The sequence below is a fragment of the Meriones unguiculatus genome, chromosome 20 (genome assembly GCF_030254825.1).
Source record: "Meriones unguiculatus strain TT.TT164.6M chromosome 20, Bangor_MerUng_6.1, whole genome shotgun sequence".
Taxonomy (NCBI): domain Eukaryota; kingdom Metazoa; phylum Chordata; class Mammalia; order Rodentia; family Muridae; genus Meriones; species Meriones unguiculatus.
The window spans coordinates 31299051-31315787 of NC_083367.1; the positions used below are offsets into that span (position 1 = coordinate 31299051).

The 16737-nt window shown below is 39.3% G+C and overlaps 1 protein-coding gene across 4 annotated transcripts in view; it reads right to left on the minus strand.

Moving 5' to 3' along the window:
• Positions 1–567: 567 nt before the first annotated feature.
• Positions 568–16737, minus strand: part of Nkain2 (sodium/potassium transporting ATPase interacting 2) — a 1138750-nt gene continuing 1122580 nt past the window's right edge. For 3 of the 4 annotated variants that reach the window (XR_009587866.1, XR_009587867.1, XR_009587865.1), the window contains 3 exons: positions 5816–5897; positions 5083–5173; positions 568–2659 (listed from right to left, as the gene is read on the minus strand). Coding sequence is in view for 1 of the 4 variants with exons in the window: in XM_060373153.1 (XP_060229136.1) it covers positions 2650–2659; positions 5816–5897 (92 nt within the window). In the remaining 3 variants the exon portion in view is untranslated. The remainder of the gene's footprint in view (positions 2660–5082; positions 5174–5815; positions 5898–16737) is intronic. The other variant, XM_060373153.1, reaches the window with a different exon arrangement.

Sequence of the window (16737 nt, forward strand, 5' to 3'; positions counted from 1 at the left end):
GAGGAGGCCAGGGCTGGAAGAAGGTAAGTGGGTATTGCCCATAGCTGAGCTAGAGCAGTGTCCGGGCTGGCCTTTCTCTCCCAACGGTTCACCACTCCTTGGATCGCATAGGACGTCAGTAACAGCCTCGTGCAAGCCAACTCCGGTTTCCTCGTCCGTGACAGAACCAGACGCACCATGAGAAGCAGCAGGGACTTTCAGGGACGGCTCAGAAACGTAACCGTTTTTTTTTTTTTTTTTCCATTTATTTTTTAAAATGCAAATTACACTAGTAAGTCAAAAAAATCACTCTGTTAAAAATACATTCAGAATTAACAAATGCAGGGAGGGGAAAAGAAAAGACAGATCAGGATTGTTAACTCTTGCTTTCAGAATATTAGGTTTATAACAAAAGCTCAGCCTAGAAAAATAGCATTCTTCACCAGATTTTGAGGAGGATACAGCTGTTCAGCTTTGATGTTTCCCAGATAGAACCACACTACTGTGCTTACTGAAAAGGCCTGCCCACTGACTACTGTTCAGTAGCCAACAACTGTTTCTGAAATATTTGGTGGTGATGATATGAAGCTTGGTGGAGAGTCGGCTGCAACTTAAAAAAAGGAACATGGCGGCTCGTTTTACTCCCTCCCTACACATGTACTACAAGGTGAAACCCCATCACAGTAGCAATGCAATGAAACCTCATTTTAATAGTCACATTAGAATAGTTTCCGGCATGTGTAATATTTATATTTTAGGAATAAAAGGACAGTACAATTGGTGAGTAGTTCCCCTCAAACATTAAACATGCATATCACTATAAAAAACACCAGATGAGGTTTCACTGACATGTTTGCAACTGTTCATTTTATACATGTAGGTACAAGCCACTGGGAAAACTCAAGTGTGAGTGCTGCAATCTTTTTGTGCATGTGGTTTATACTCCAGTGGTCATTTTCGGTTCCTTCATAGGTTTTAAATAGGGATATGGTGATTTATTACAAATGTCTATGCCAAGACAGCAACTGCCCTGTCTTATGGAGACCTGAATGGGTTAAGATGCCAAAAGGGTTAACCCAATAAACAAAACTGGAAGGACGAAAAGAAAAAGAGTTGGTCCATGCCAGTGTCTAACTTCTCAGTCTGAATTTCTCCGTGCGTCAAGATGATGTGTTAAAGGAAACTTGATTTTAGCATCTCAAGTGGATCCAAGAAAAAACATGACTCATCTGTGTTACTGATAAGCTTGAGCTAATTATGTTTTTCACTAATGAAAACCAAACAATGCTTGAAAATAAGAACTAAATTTCCTAGGAGTTCAAAATACCCCATAAACACACTGACCTACTATTGTCCCCAAAGGCATCTCATTGCCAACTACTTCAACAGCACAGGTTTTTTGTTTTTGTTTTTTTTTTTTTTTTTCTGCCACAATAATACAGGAGGATTGGAATACACTCTAACACACAACAGATCCCCCCAAATACCACAAAGAGATCTCAAAGTTTTCACTAAGTAACTATTGCTCCCCCCCACCCCAAAAATAATCTTGTACGCTGAAGTTAGAAAAAAAAAAGAGTTCACCTACATTGGGTCTTAGATTTGAATTAGATATAAAAGAGTAAACATAGCTAATACATAGTCAGTTGGCCTCTGTCATAGAAATCCACAGCTGTTTCCTGTGTTAGGAAATGCCGTTTGTAGGTACCTAGAAAAGCACGTAGAGTGCAAGAAATAAAACCAACCAGTTAAGCCATTTTTGCTTTCAGTAGAGTAATGAGTTTAGGAGATTAATACATTTCACTTCATTCCATCCCTACTACGTCAGAAGACCACGTTTCAGAGACGTGATGGTGACAGTTATGGTTGCTGTTGGTTCCTATCTCTGCGGCCATCACAAGGCTCAGAGGTAAAACATCATTTTCTTACACAGACACACAGGAGCTGCTGAGCGGTTCAGTCTTGTTCCTCAACAAGAGACAGAGTCAAAATTGTTTGTAATTAATAGCAGTGTGTTAGCCTAAAGGAAGTGACTGGAGGGCGTCTGCACTGGGAGTCTCGGGCACACAACGTAGGTGGGTTAAGGCAAGTATGTACGGTATATAGCCTTTAGGGCAAACGACCTGCCATTTTGCATTTGGTACAAGGTCATCACAGCATGTTCTGTCTGTCAGTTTTTGCAGTTACGTTGCCTAAGCAGCTGTGGTGCTATCGAGATGTATGGTCTGGACTGCAGAAAACAGGGTTCCAAACTGGTGTGCCTGGGTTAACTTGGCACCTCCCAGAGCCAACTGGCTGGGCTGCGGAGGAGTAAGTAACGGCCTGCAGAGGACACCCATGTGTCTCCTTTCCCACCTTCAAAAGGCCTGGACGAAGGGAGCCTGCATTAAGGAAATCCAGGGTGGGCGTGCCCTGCGTGTTTATCAGTTTCAGTCAGAAAGAGGCGGTCCAGTGGAATTGATGTGTGCCTGATAGTGACAGTGGCATGTGTGCATGTGTGTGTGTGTGTGTGTGTGTGTGTGTGTGTGTCTATGTAGAAATTTCCTGTTTGGTCTGATAATATGTATGTGTATTTAAATTCATTTGCTTCTCACTCTTCATAAAAAAGCAGGAGGCCACTGCCCAATTCATTTGAGAAGTCCATGGGTTGACAGACAGAAGTCATCCGTGTTATTTTGACCTAAGAGAGAGAAAAGGTGCTGTTAGTCAAGAGAGAATGCTAGGTGCCTGTTGCCCCTCACCCTTCTCTGAGCATAAGAACAAACAGGAAAAAGAAAAGAAAGATTGGGGGAAGAGGAACCTCAAACTGGGCTTTCAAAGCATTTTTGCCTCCCTTGATCACTCCGTGCCCTGTCACCCACGGGGGCCATTTATGATCATTCATAGGGACAGATGAAATGAGCACGCACTGCTCCCAGCTGCAGAAATGATGCAGTGTTTTTGCACACTGTCTAGTGCAACACAGGATATTTGTATCAGGAAGGGGCACCATCGTGTCTATATGTGCCAAGGCACACAGAACAGTTGGGATAAAAAAAAAACCAACAAAACAACCAATTACTTTGTTAGAAAGTTAATGAGATGACATGAGGATTTCTGATCTCTCTCAATTTACTTTATATATTTATATATGTGGCAAACTGTAGGCAGAGAGAGAAAAAGAACCTTCCTTTTATGTGCTTACATATCTGAAGAATTGTAAACTAAGAACACACACGCACATAACTGAACTACCAATAAAGAGGACAGTATATTCATTGGCTGTGGCTGTGGTGGCCCTGCTGGCAGTGAATTCATTACTTTGTGGAGGAGCCAGGTTACAGATCTGTTGGATGTGGTAGAAACCCCATAGCTAAAACTGCACATTGCTTTTTAGCATTTACTTTCTTTCAAAAGGACAGCTTTTATTTCCAGTGGCCATATAATATTGCTAGGATGCTTGAACTGGCCCATGATATTAAATTACTCTTACTTTACAAGACATATTTATGGCGAGTTGACAGGAAAAGGTATACTCCAAATGACAAAGACAGAGAAGGTGCTCAGGGCTATGCCTCTCAACAGGGATGAGGCTTGTAGGTGAATCAGGTTTGATTTTTCACAGGCTCCCACTAGGCAGAGGCTTTCAAAGGATGGATTTGGAGGGTTGCAGAGCTGTAAAGCTCCTCACTCAACACTGAACAGTGTAAGATCAAAAGGAGATAAGGGAGATGGGGACAGGGAGGGGCATGTATGGAAATGTGACAGCCAAAATAGCTGTGTAGTCAAGTAAAATGAAACCAGGGAAGGCAATGCCAGGCTGGTCTCAAAGTTCATTTAAGAAACTGAAGAGAACATCAGGCAAGAGTCAGGAAAAAGAAATGATGCTCTCAGTTGCATTCCTAACAAGCTGGGTTTTGTTTTCCTGTCTCATGATTCTGTTTCCTAAACAAAATCACAGAGTTTTGTGATCTTAAGTTTTTTTTTTTTTATGGGATGTTTTATGGAAGAGGTGAAGGCAGATTTTTGATTAATAATTTTTCATGTACCTTAAGTATCACTAACATCTTAGGTGCTACTCTTCTCAAATGTTAGTGTTTCATGAGCAATGATGGACAAAACAAAATCTGATTATGCTTATTTGGCGTGTAAAGGTTTCTGTTTAAGAAAATTAAGGAAAGTTTTGTTCTTAGCGAATTTAATTCTTAACTAAGATATCTTTTAAAAATTCTTCTCTAAAGATGAACATTAGGATTATAAATGCTTAGCTGGAAACAATATGTTTGATTACAATATACTCATTCAAAGAAAAAAAAAACATAAGGAGTGGAAAAAATGTGTCATCTTTGGAGAACACATTTTCTGAAGTTTTGTTGGAAAAAAGGGGCCAAGGGAAGCTCCTAGAGTATTTATGCTCTATTCAGTAGGTCTTAATCTCTTCCAGCATTGTGTGTTCTTAGAACTGTATAACATCACTTGCTTATAGCTAAGGCACAAAGGTTATTATGAGTGGAAGACAGGGTCTTTCAAGAAAACACTGTGCCCAGGTCAACGTACTCTTGTAAGGCTTGGTGAGGAACTCAGGGAATCCTTGATAGCTTTTGGAAAGGAAAGTGAAAACATGAGTAAAGACTTTAGAAATATTAATTTGGCAGCCATCTGTAGGATGGGATAAATGTTCTGAAATAATGAAACTAGAAAACTCAGTGGTTGATCATGGATGCTTGAAGAAGGCAGCGATTTTGAATGCAAAGGAAGGCTGTGTGACTCGCTGTTTATAGAGGCAATGCTTTGATTGGCATGTAGTTTTGCTTAATTCTTGAATAGACAGAAACTTTTCTTTTCTTTTTTATTATGAGTGATACTATTCAAACACTTGCAGAAAACTACAAGGGGCACATAGAAAAAGGCAAACACAATGCATACATCATTCTCTTTTAAAAGAGAAAGTGATGAGAAGTATCTAAAGATTAATCTGTTTGGAGTAGAAATACCCCCAAACTCCATTCATTATCCTGCATGCTGGAGGTATGGAGAGGTAAATGATTTAATGGTGGAGGACAATGACAACAAACACAGATCTTCAGAGAGAAGCTCACATTTTAAAATGAATTGAAAGCTTACTTTCTATTTTGATCTTCTCTTGCAATTCAGCATATCACTTGATGCTGAGATATAGAATTTTTGCTATCAGTTGTTATCCAAGGGAATTTGCCTAAACACAGATATAAAAATCAGGCTCTGATTGCTTGTCTGTGCTCTTGAGTGCTACAGTTAAGGGTCTGATCAGTTTCAGTTCTAATGGTTTTGTTTCATTTTGACTTTCACCTTGATAAAGTATGGCTCAGAGTTTGAGTTTTGTTTTTTGTTTTTTTTTTTTGAATATGTATCTATCACTAGGGTGAACTAGCATTTATCATTTAAGTGAACACTCAAGACTATTATGAAGGGCTGAAAACAATGATATGACTATGACTAGCATCAACTAGGACTATCCTGGGGCAGCCAGAGAGTAAGTTTTATATAGTTGCATATAATTACCTAAACTGTTAAGAATATTTTCAAAATATATACATTTAAAGTAACTCAAAGAGTTGTTATATACTGGAGGCTTTTGAGCCATGTAGATGATACTTACATAAGACTAAAGAAAACTTTAAAGATTGCCTTTTTGATAAGTCATTTTTTTTAAACCACAAGAAATGTTTTTAGAATCACCCTAGTCAAAACAATATTAATAATAGAAAATAGAAATACACAACCAAGGGAAAACTGCATGCATTTTTTGGTGCCATGATATATTTACCTGACTACCTTTTCATACCCCAGAAAAATACCTTCCAAGTCCAGTACTTACATGTACATTGGTTGTAGTTGTAAGTGAGATGTCTTCTGAGGTCCTTGATATCCATAAGAGTCAAAGCCGCCTATGAAATCAACTGAAAAGGGACAATATCACTTGTTAGTCAACTTTACAGAAGTAGTAGAAATGAATGAGCAACGTCCCCACAAAGTACTAATATAAACTTTCAAATAACCAGATAAACTAAAACTGACTGATGATGAAAGAGGAGAAAAAATAGTTTCTTCAAGGTCATGATTTTCCTTCCTCAAATGTGAGATTCAGTTATGGCTTTACAATAGTCTCTATACTTCACAGAAGAGATTATGTACCTTTCTCAAGCAACAAAGACCTAACTGGATGAATAAAACTTCTCTTGCACATCGAAGATGGCATATGGCATTTTGGTTAATGTCGGAACTTTTTTGAATGCAATCCAGTTGTCCTAATATAAAAACAATCATCAGTTCCATGTATTGTCCACAGTTGTAACACTTCTACTAATGTTATGTATTCTTATGATAAGTACAGAGTACTGTGGTTGTGTCATGCAAATTAACTCAACCTTTCTATGCTTGCCATCTGACCATGTGGCTTATAAATCTAAAGCAATAAGAAGTTAGGTGTGGAACCAAGTTTAACCAATCACTCAAATGCATTGTATACTAAGATAGTTAAGTGAAAAACCCAATAAGATACAACAAGAATTACCATGGCAGATGTTATTTTTTTTAATGGCTCAATCGTATTGCATATTTCACAGGTTCTTACAAAGTAACACTGGTTCTTTTCCCATCCCATGGCTTGGATCTTTGTCCATCATTTCCTCTCAAACATGGGTAGAGGCTCTGTGGCATATGTGAGTCTTGCAGCAAGCATGCTATGTTATTTCAAAAATAGCTCATCAAGAGTCATTTATTTTTCTCCTTTTCCTCAGGCGCGATCTCTGTTGATATAGCCATCGTACTGTGAGGAAGCCCAGGCTAGTCCAGGCAGAGGACGTAAGGAGTACCCACACATTTAACCCATCGTCCAGCTGAGGTTCGCTCCCATAGCTGATGTCTACTTCTGGACATGTGGAAGAATATGCCTCTGTCTGATTACAGATCCCAGAGATTGAGTCAACTCAATCTTAGAGTGTTCCCAGCTCAGTTGGTTCCTGTCTGATTTGTGAACCTTCAGTAACTTTTTTTTTTCTCTCTCTGAGAAAGGGTTTCTCTGTTCAGTCCTGGATGTCCTGGAACTGCTCTGTAGAGCAGGCTAGCTTTGAACTCAGAGATATGCCTGCCTCTGCTGGGATTACAGCAAAACAATTGCTTACTTAGTAACACTAAGATTTGGCAAAACAAACAAACAAGCAAATAGTAACAACAACAAAACTGGGGATTAAAGTAGAATTTTGTAAAAACAAAACAAAACAAAACAACAACAACTATGCTTTGCCCTTTCTTGTTTTCAGATACGCATATTGAGACTGTGGCAAAAACTATAAAAGGCCTACAATAAAGATTAAAAGAAAGACAAGGAAATAGCGACTAAATTAGGAGTCACTCGGAGACTTCATTTTTTGTTTGTTTGTTTGTTTTTCCAGTTAGTTTATTCTAATTTGTTTCTTTGTCTTCTTTGGTTCTTTGGCTAATAGCCTAGAGCAGTGCAGATCGCAAGTCCAGCAAAGTGTGAGGTACCATTAAGTCCACTTGGTCTATGCAATTGAGAAATCTTCCTTTCACAAAGGATATTATTCTGTAGTGTGATGTTCAGCTCACAGCAAAAGGTAGCAGAAGATGCAGGACTCTTTATAATATACCTTCTGTCATATACACAGACATACCTTCCCCCAATATTAATGTTCCCCATCAGAGCTGTACATTAGTCATAATTGATTAGCCTGCATTGCTACCTCACTCTCACCAGAAGTTAATAGTTTTCTCTAGGGTTCACTCTTGGTCTTGTACAGTATATAGGTTTTGACAAGTACATATGGCATGTGTCTACCAGTATAGTATCAAAAATAGTCCTGTTGTGTAAAAATGTCCCTCTGCTCCATTTAATATCCTTCTTTCCTAGTTCCTGTGGCAACTGATCTTTTTGTATCTCAATAATTTCGCCGTTTTACAAACTAGCATAGAATTGGAAATGATATCATATATCATTTAACGCTTTCTTTTAAATTTTGTGTGAGTATATGAGAGAGAGAAAGATAGAGAGAAGAAGAGAGAGAGAATCTGGGGGATCTGTGATCCACTGTGTACACACAAAAGTCAGAGGACAGCTTTACAGAGTCATCTCTCTCCTTCCACCTTCTCTGAGTTCCAAGCACTGGGCTCTTGTCACCTGGCTCATGCAGCAGTGCTCTACCCATTGTGCTGTCATTCCCCTCCTCCTGTAGACTTCTTTCACCTCAAGTTTTTTCTTTGTGTTTTTTAGTTGTGTGTATGTACATGTCTACATGTTTGCACAGGTGCACAAGTACATATGTGCACGTGTGTGTATATAAATTTGGAGCTTTCCTTGGTTCATTTTCCACATTGTCTTTTGAGACGGTCTCTGAGTTTTGCCTGGGGCTTGCTGACTCAGCTGTGCTGGCCAGCATTGAACCCTAGGGATCTGTCTGTGATTCTCCCGCCAATACTGAGACAGGAGTGTGTGCTGACACATCTGTTTTCTCCTCCTCCGGCTCCCCAGCTGTCTACATGGGAGATGGGGTGCAGGCTCAGGGCTTTATGCCCTCTGGGAACATTCTTCACTGACTGAGCTAGCTTCTCAGACCCGCTATCATGGTTTTAGTAACATGGCAGTGGATTTCATTTCAGTATTGGGAAACCCTCTCCAGTTTTATTTGAAGCAGTTTCCCTTCTCTCATTAGGAGTGGAATGATGAAACTTAGAGACTGAGATGTTAGAAGGAGAAGGACTCCAATGTTCCTTTTTGTACCCTCCAAATTACAAATTCTGAATTTGAGACAACTTAAGCATAATAGAAGAGTAACGGAATAAAGTGCCTTCATTTTCTAAATTGCCTTTATTTCTGTATTAGCTAATATAGACAATATCAGGATGATCAATAACTAACAACCATATTTAAAGTTTGTGCTTTGAGACATTCTTGTTCAAGAAGGGGACTCAGGATCTAAATTCCCAAATTACACATGTGGACTCTTGCCAACAAGGATACTTCCCAAAGAATTAGTTTTCTCAGCTGCATTAACATAGATTTGAGGTTTCCTTCCAGTAGAATGTTTTCCTCCACAGTGTTAGAGAATGGAACACGCTAGAGTAGCTCAAGACCAAGATAGAAGTAAATAGTAAATTCTCCACTGAAATTAAGATCCAGCTTTTTAAGATTGTTGCTGTTTTGAGATACATTGTTTTCAAGGCTTGGAGATGGAGGACAATAAAAAGCTACATGGTAAACAGACCCCGACATTTTCGACTGAACAAAAGGATAGATACCCAAGGAAAACAAGATAAAATTTCAAGTCCAAAAGACAGAAGTAGGTCTGATAACAGATTACCCCTCAAGCAGGGGCAATTTGACCTCAAGACACAGGGAAAAGTCAGGAGGGAATGAAGGTGTGACCAGAGATTGTGGTGTGGGGCAGTCTGAGTAGCCTAGAGCTTGGTCTTTGTTATGTATGATTCAGTATCTTGTGTGTGTGTGTGTGTGTGTGTGTGTGTGTGTGTGAGGGAGGGCGCTTAGATAGAGTTGGTTTATAATAATGCTGTTAGGAAAGATCCCTAGCTCTAAAGCTGCAAAGGTATTAATACAGTTCTTCTGAAGATTGTGATCTTGAGGGTACACATGGAGGCATGGTAATGATTCCAAACTTAGTTGACCTATGAGAAAGGAAGAGGCTATTATATAACTAATATGGACATTTATCATTTCACACAAATGAAGCAAACTTAAACCAGAAGTGAAGGGTGTGTTTTATATTGTTTATTGTTTGAAATAAGTGCTAAAGACCAACAGTCTAGGAAGTTGTATGTGGTCAACTTTTGGCTATATTCGATCCTGTTAAGTGTTTTGTTTAGATGAAGCTGGTCAGTGGTGGCACATACCTTTAGGCAGAAGCAGGCAGATCTCTGAGTTAGAGGCCAGCTTGGTCTACATAGTGAGTTCCAGGACAGCCAGGGCTACACAGAGAAACCCTGTCTCAAAAAAACAAAACAACAACAAAAAAAGTGTTTAGATGACTCTCTACATGATCTTAGGAGGAACAAGACTAAGCTAGATCTAGTGGACCACAGGCACAGTTAGGATTATGGTTGTCAGTGACTCAGGTAAATCTATTTATTCTTTAAACCACATGTGGTGTCTTTGGGATGCCATGTATAAAGAGAGCAGAAGTTTTACAACACCCATTCAATTAATTTTAAAAAGTTGAATTACTTGGGGACTAGCTTAACGTTAAAAGAGCCAGTGGAACAGAGAGTTTGCTGTGATAGTGTGTCTCTTAGAGATGTCAGAAGTGTTAAGTTGTAGAGCCTCACCAATAAGGCTGCCTGTGCACAACCCAAACTAGCGCACCACCACCAATAGATATACTAACATGGAAGAACCAAAGCTCACAAGGCCTCCACCCTAGACAAAGAACTCCAGGCAACCAAGGAATGCTGAGATTGGGAGAAATAGTCTTCTCCAGGGAAGAGTACACTAATGGTTACCCAATATCAAATGGTCAACCATTTGTATTGGCTGAAAAAAGTATGTACACTGTAACATTAACTGACTGTAACATATAATTGTAATGTATACTGTAGCATTGACTGAGCAGGTTGTATTTTTGAATTTAGGAATTTATCTGTCATCTATATCTATCCATCCATCCATCATCTATCTATCTATCTATCTATCTATCTATCTATCTATCTATCCATCTGTCTGTCTAATCTATCATTTATCTATATATCCATATTGGTAATAAATAAAAAGGATGCCATGAATTTGAAAGAGAATAAGTGGATGGGCTGGATGAGAGAATTTAGAAGAAGTAAAGTGGGATGAATGATGTGATTATACTATTATAATCTCAAAAATAAAAAAGTTGAAAAAAATAGACTAATGTAGAAAGATAACTTTAATGGCACATTGGGCTATTTTAAATGTCTTTTATATAATTATTTAAGTGACCAAGGTAATGTCATCTTGTCCTCATCTTAGCCTGATCTATTTTGTGTCTGCTCAGACACTTTTCAGCCTTTAGTTTCCCAAACAGTGACATCCACCTTAGCAACACATTCATGGCCCAAATGCACAACCCAGAATCTATACTAAAGTAACAAATGGTTCTCCTGATCCATACCTGACCCTGATGTCATTGTGGCTTTTGCCTTTATAAGTGTTGCAACTCCGAGCTTTAGTATGAATAGACTTCCTATAGCACTGACTCTTGGAGGCTGGCTTTAGATAAAGGACTCTAACTTTATATGTGCTGTGGCCTGTTACCTCCTCACCTGGACTCTAACAATTATATTGAACAAATAGCATATAGAGGCTAAATCATAACTAGCTTGAATGGTGGGGTTAGGGAATATCTAACCCATCATTTTCATTCAATTGTGACAGCAGCTAAATGTTTGTGTCATAATTTATTCCTGCATTTTTTAAAAAAGGAAAACATCATCTTTTATCAACAAGAACACGCCACAATTCTGGAAAAGAAAAGTAAAACAAATTCTTGACAATTGCAAGATGTTGAATGCTCAGACCTTCTCAGTTTTTATCATTTATCTTTACAATATTACTGTCAGGTGAGCAGTAATAGTTATCTTTAAAAATAAAGCCAGGTTTTTGCTTGAGGCAGCGAACAGCTGAGGATGGAGCTAGACACTAGGCGTTTTGTTTTCTTCCTACATGTTCTGAAACCTGATGACTGTTCCTCATTCATTCTTATCTGGTGAATCCCTGTAAGGTTTCCAAATGTGGTCACAGGTATCAAATCACATTTTGAATTAAAACTAAAACCATCAGCCTTTTGTTTTCCTTCTACATTATTTATCAAACAAAATTTTTGAGTTTTTTTGAGTTACATCCTAGTTGTAGATGCTTCTATTATTCATTTTCTAGTACTTTCACTCTGTTCTTTCTAGAAAACTCACTTTTGTCTCCCTCCCATAATAATCTAAGCAGATTCTGGTGTCAACTGACATGGAAACACGTTGCTTGTATTTACCAGTGAGTTATTAATGCAGTGCTATCATTTTCTGTAGTATATACAAGTGATGGGGCAACAGAGTTCAAGGTTTGCGTCCTGTGCTTTGTCTCTGATTCACTTTTGCAGGACACCAAAAGAGCATCCAAGCAGCACCTTCTGATGGTTGTCCAAGTTGTCCATATTATCAGCAGTGTCTTCTGTGATTCTGATTACAGTGAAGATTTCCTTCCTTCCTTCCCTTCCTTCCTTCCTTCCTTCCTTCCTTCCTTCCTTCCTTCCTTCCTGCCTTCCTTCCTTCCTTCCCTCCTTCCCTCCTTCCCTCCTTCCCTCCCTTCTTACCCTTCTTCTTCGTGTTTTTTGAAACAGGGTTTCTCTGTGTAGCCCTGGCTGCCCTGGAACTCACTCAATAGCTCAGGCTGGCCTTGAACTCACAGAGATCAGCTGCCTCTGCCCCACAAGAGACAGCATTAAAGGCATGGGCCAACACCGCTGAGTTATAGTAAGTGTTTTCAAAGTGATATGAGATGTTTTCTTTATAGCAACTCAGCATCTTGTCTATGTTATATCCATCCATAGCACTAAAGTGTGAAAGGCTAACAGAAGAATTACTGAGGCCAGAAGCAAAGCTACAGGTGTGAGGAGGGGAAGATGTCACTGGATACAAGAGAAGTTGATGAAGAGGTAAGAAATGCAGGCTGTAGTAAGTGAATGGGAGGGGCATCTGGTGACTGGTAACATGGTAGTGTCCCACAAGTCCAAAGCAAATGGCAGTAGGAAGCTAGCGGTTGGCTGCCTTTAGGAAATACTGTATTTAAGGTAAGTGGGAGACAGCCAAATGTCAGGTACAGGAAACGGAGATGCATCTATCATTGCAAAGCAAGAGATTGGAGAGACGGATTCCTGTTTCCTTCTTCTTTTTTTTTTATTTTTAATTATACTTTATTTACTTTGTAGTCCTTAGTCTTCTTTGCTTTGTTGTAACTGTGGCCACTGGATATATTATGACTCTAGTTGTTTCTTTGTGATTGTCTACACCACTGTAATGTAAGCTCTATGAGATTTACTGTCCTGTGCTGCTTTTTTTTTCTACAGTAGCTTAAAAACAAACAAAAGTATTCAGCTTGGCTTGTGGAAGACACTCAGTTCATCTTTACTGGATAGATTGTATACACTTTGGGCTACAAAGGAAAAATTAGGCAATTGATCAGTGCATGAAAGATGATAGCAACATTTCAAGTACTATCTGACTGAGTGCTTTTATCTTTTCCTCCATAAGGCTTTGAACAATAATAAAGGAACATCATTTAGGTACAAACAAAATAAACTTTTTTGAATTCTAGCAGGAAGAGGCTGCCACTTCATCTTCTTCGGCTAAGACACACGGGAGTGAAAGGATGCTGGGACATGCTTTAGTGTTAGCATGGCAAGGGTGAGAGGAACATTTGCTTCCGGATGCTACCCCAGTGTTTCATATACTGATGATCTGTGGCCACAGCATTAATTAATTAATTATTTTTTATTATTACAATTTATTCCTTTGTATTCCAGCTGCAGCCCTCCTCACTCTTCCCTTCCCAATCTTACCTCCCTCTTCTCCTCCCATGTCCCTTCTCATATAATAGGGGAGGTCCTCCTCCCCTTCCATCTGACCCTAGTCTATCAGGTCTCATCAGGACTGGCTGCATTGTCTTTCTCTGTGGCCTGGTACAGCTGAGCTCCCCACAGGGGGAGGTGATCAAAGAGCCAGCCACTGAGTTCATGTCAGAGACAGTCCCTGCTCCTCTTACTAGGGAGCTCACTTGGATACTGTGCTGCCATGGGCTACAACTGAGCAAGAGGTCTAGGTTATCTCCATTCATGGTCCTTGGTTGGAGTATTGGTCTTTGCAAAGACCCCTGTGCCCAGATTCTTTTGGTTCTGTTGGTCGTCTTGTGGAGCTCCTGTCTCCTTCAGGTCTATCTCCCCCTGCTTTCATGCCCTGTACTCTGCCTAAAGTTTGGTTATGAGTCTCAGCATCTGCTTCCATACCCTGCTGGGTAGAGTCTTTCAGAATCCCTCTTGTCCTGTTCCTTGTTTTCTCCTGCTTCCAGTTATACTACTCCTATATCCAAAATATGTGCAAATATACAACAAGGACATTTGCTCAACCATGTTAGTTAGCTATTGCTTTATTTGCAATAGCCAGAACCCGGAAACAATCCAGATGTCCCTCAACTGAGGAATGGATACAGAAAGTGTGGTACGGTTACACAATGGAATACTACTCAGCAATTAAAAACAAGGAAATCATGAAATTTGCAGGCAAATTGTGGGAACTAGAAAAGATCATCCTGAGTGAGGTAACCCAGAAGCAGAAAAATACACCATGCTACATACTCACATATAAGTGGATAATAGTCATATAACATAGGATAAACATACTAAAATCTATACTCCTAAAGAAGCTAAACAAGAAGGAGGACCCTAGGGAATTTGCTCAATCCTCACACAGAAAAACATTACTCTTACTGAATGACCCCAGACCCTAAGGTGAGGCACAAAACTGGACAGAAGGTGCCAAAATAAATTTTGTTTGTGTCTAACCTTTAGTATTGGATGGATTTGTGTTTAGTTCTTGAAAAACACTTTTTGAATGGATTTGTTAAAACAAAAGTATGTAAAAACTACACATAATTATTACATGTAATCCAATGAGTGTGAATATTTGCACATTCATGAATGCCTCACCACAGCAGAGAGGCAGGCACAGCCATCCTCTCTAGAGACCTTCCAAGAATATGAGTTTAATTTCAAGTTCTGTGGTGCTTTCTTGTAGCCTTAGTTTCCTTATCTTCAATGAGTGTGTGTTTGTCTATACTGACCTATGGGGATAGAGGGAGATGCAATTATTTTAAATTAGAAAAGTACCATATCAATTTAGCAACCACGATTTAATAACATTAATAATAGCAGAACTGAAAAATTATCCAGGAAGAGAAATCTGCTTCTTGAATAAATACTCTTTGCTAATTTCTATTCCCTGTTGTGAGCCTCCCTTTTCTTTAAATTAAATCATGAATATTTAGTCCAGCAAACTAAACTGCCTTTTTAAACACATGTTGGCAGTGAGGTATTATAACATAAAATTGTCCCTCTGTTATTAACGACAAATCCACTAATCAACACATTCTTTTCTGAAGACAGAACTGGAGAGAACCATGAAGGGAAATCTAAAAAGAAAGATTGCTGAAAGTGAAGCCTAAATATTTGGGAGAACACATTGAAAGGCATTAAAGAATGTGTGTGGGCCTCTGAAAACAGAGCGTCTACCCATTATCTCTGCAGGTATGAATTTCAAGGGAACTTCCATGCAGGTGCACAAAAGGAATTTACAACACAATTAACCACAGGCCAAACTGAGAAGAACGGCCTTTCTCCCCCTCAAGTCTTACTTGGCGGTAGCAATTCAAACTGATTGTATGAACTGGAGCTGTTCCATATGGGCAAAAGTCCCTCAATGCATTTTGAATGCTCTCTCTCTCTCTCTCTCTCTCTCTCTCTCTCTCTCTCTCTCTCTGTGTGTGTGTGTGTGTGTGTGTTTGCTTCTTTGTCTGTTTCTCTCTCTGTGTTTCTCTGTCTCTGTGTGTCTGTCTCTTTCTCTCTTCCCCTCTTCCTCTGTCCCTTCTTTTTTCCTTCCCACTTCCCCCTTTCTCTCTCATGCTTTTAAATTCTGATTAGAGAAATACAGTCCCTATAGGAACACATGATCTTGTTGCCCAGAAGGCCACTAAAGTGTTGTACTAAGGAAGAGCTTCCAGCCAGCAAAGCACATGCTGAATGGAATGAGACTCATTAACTGACTCACACAGATGCTTCGCTTCCTAACTTTGTTCATCAAATGTATTTTCTCAGGGTCTTGGAATTTTATTTTTCATATAGTTTTTCTAGTTGCATCAGAAACAGATTTTCAAAGTTGTAAACCATTGTCACATGCTAATAAATGAAAATGAAAAGCAAGAACAACAGCACTATCATAATAAATAAAATGGGTGTTCAGCTAGAAGTTGTCTGAATAACCACTTGAAGCTTTTATTTCTAAATATCTAATTAGAATCACATGCAACTTGCATACGCTGAACTGTTTTTATTCCCTTCATCTATTTCTGCTGATTCTCAGGAAGAGAAGTACCGTGGATAACATCTGAAGAAGTTCTCACAGTTTTCTGCTGAGACCACAAGCTCGGAGCTGGGATTTTTCAGGTGAATAATGGCACCACTTGAAATGTCCCAGGGAAGCTGAGGGCTAGCTTGAGGCAGGTACTTTGGAAGGCAAGGTCCGAGCAGAGTGTGTGGTTATCTAAGTATGACACCTCTAAGCAATTCATATTTATTTTGCAGTTTAATTTCTTTCTTTGATTTTTTTTTTAAAGTATAGCTGTATAGCTAAATCTTCTTTTGGAGACCTTTATACATGAGAACTGACTTCAGATCATTTCCATCCCTCCTTCCCAACCAACACCTCCCACAGAACCCCTGCCCCCAAATTCATGGTCTGTTCTTTTAAAACTCTTATTGCCACACACACACACACACACACACACACACACACACACACATTGTTGAGATTTCGTGAATGCAGATTCCCTGCTATATACAGAAGACTGTCTCATAGCAGACCTCCTATATCTACGGCTCTCACGATCTTTCCATCCCTCTTCTGCAATGCTCCCTGAGCCTATGGCGTGGGGATTGTTTTGTAATGTATAGCTGGGGTTGGTTACCCTACAATTTTCTGCATTTA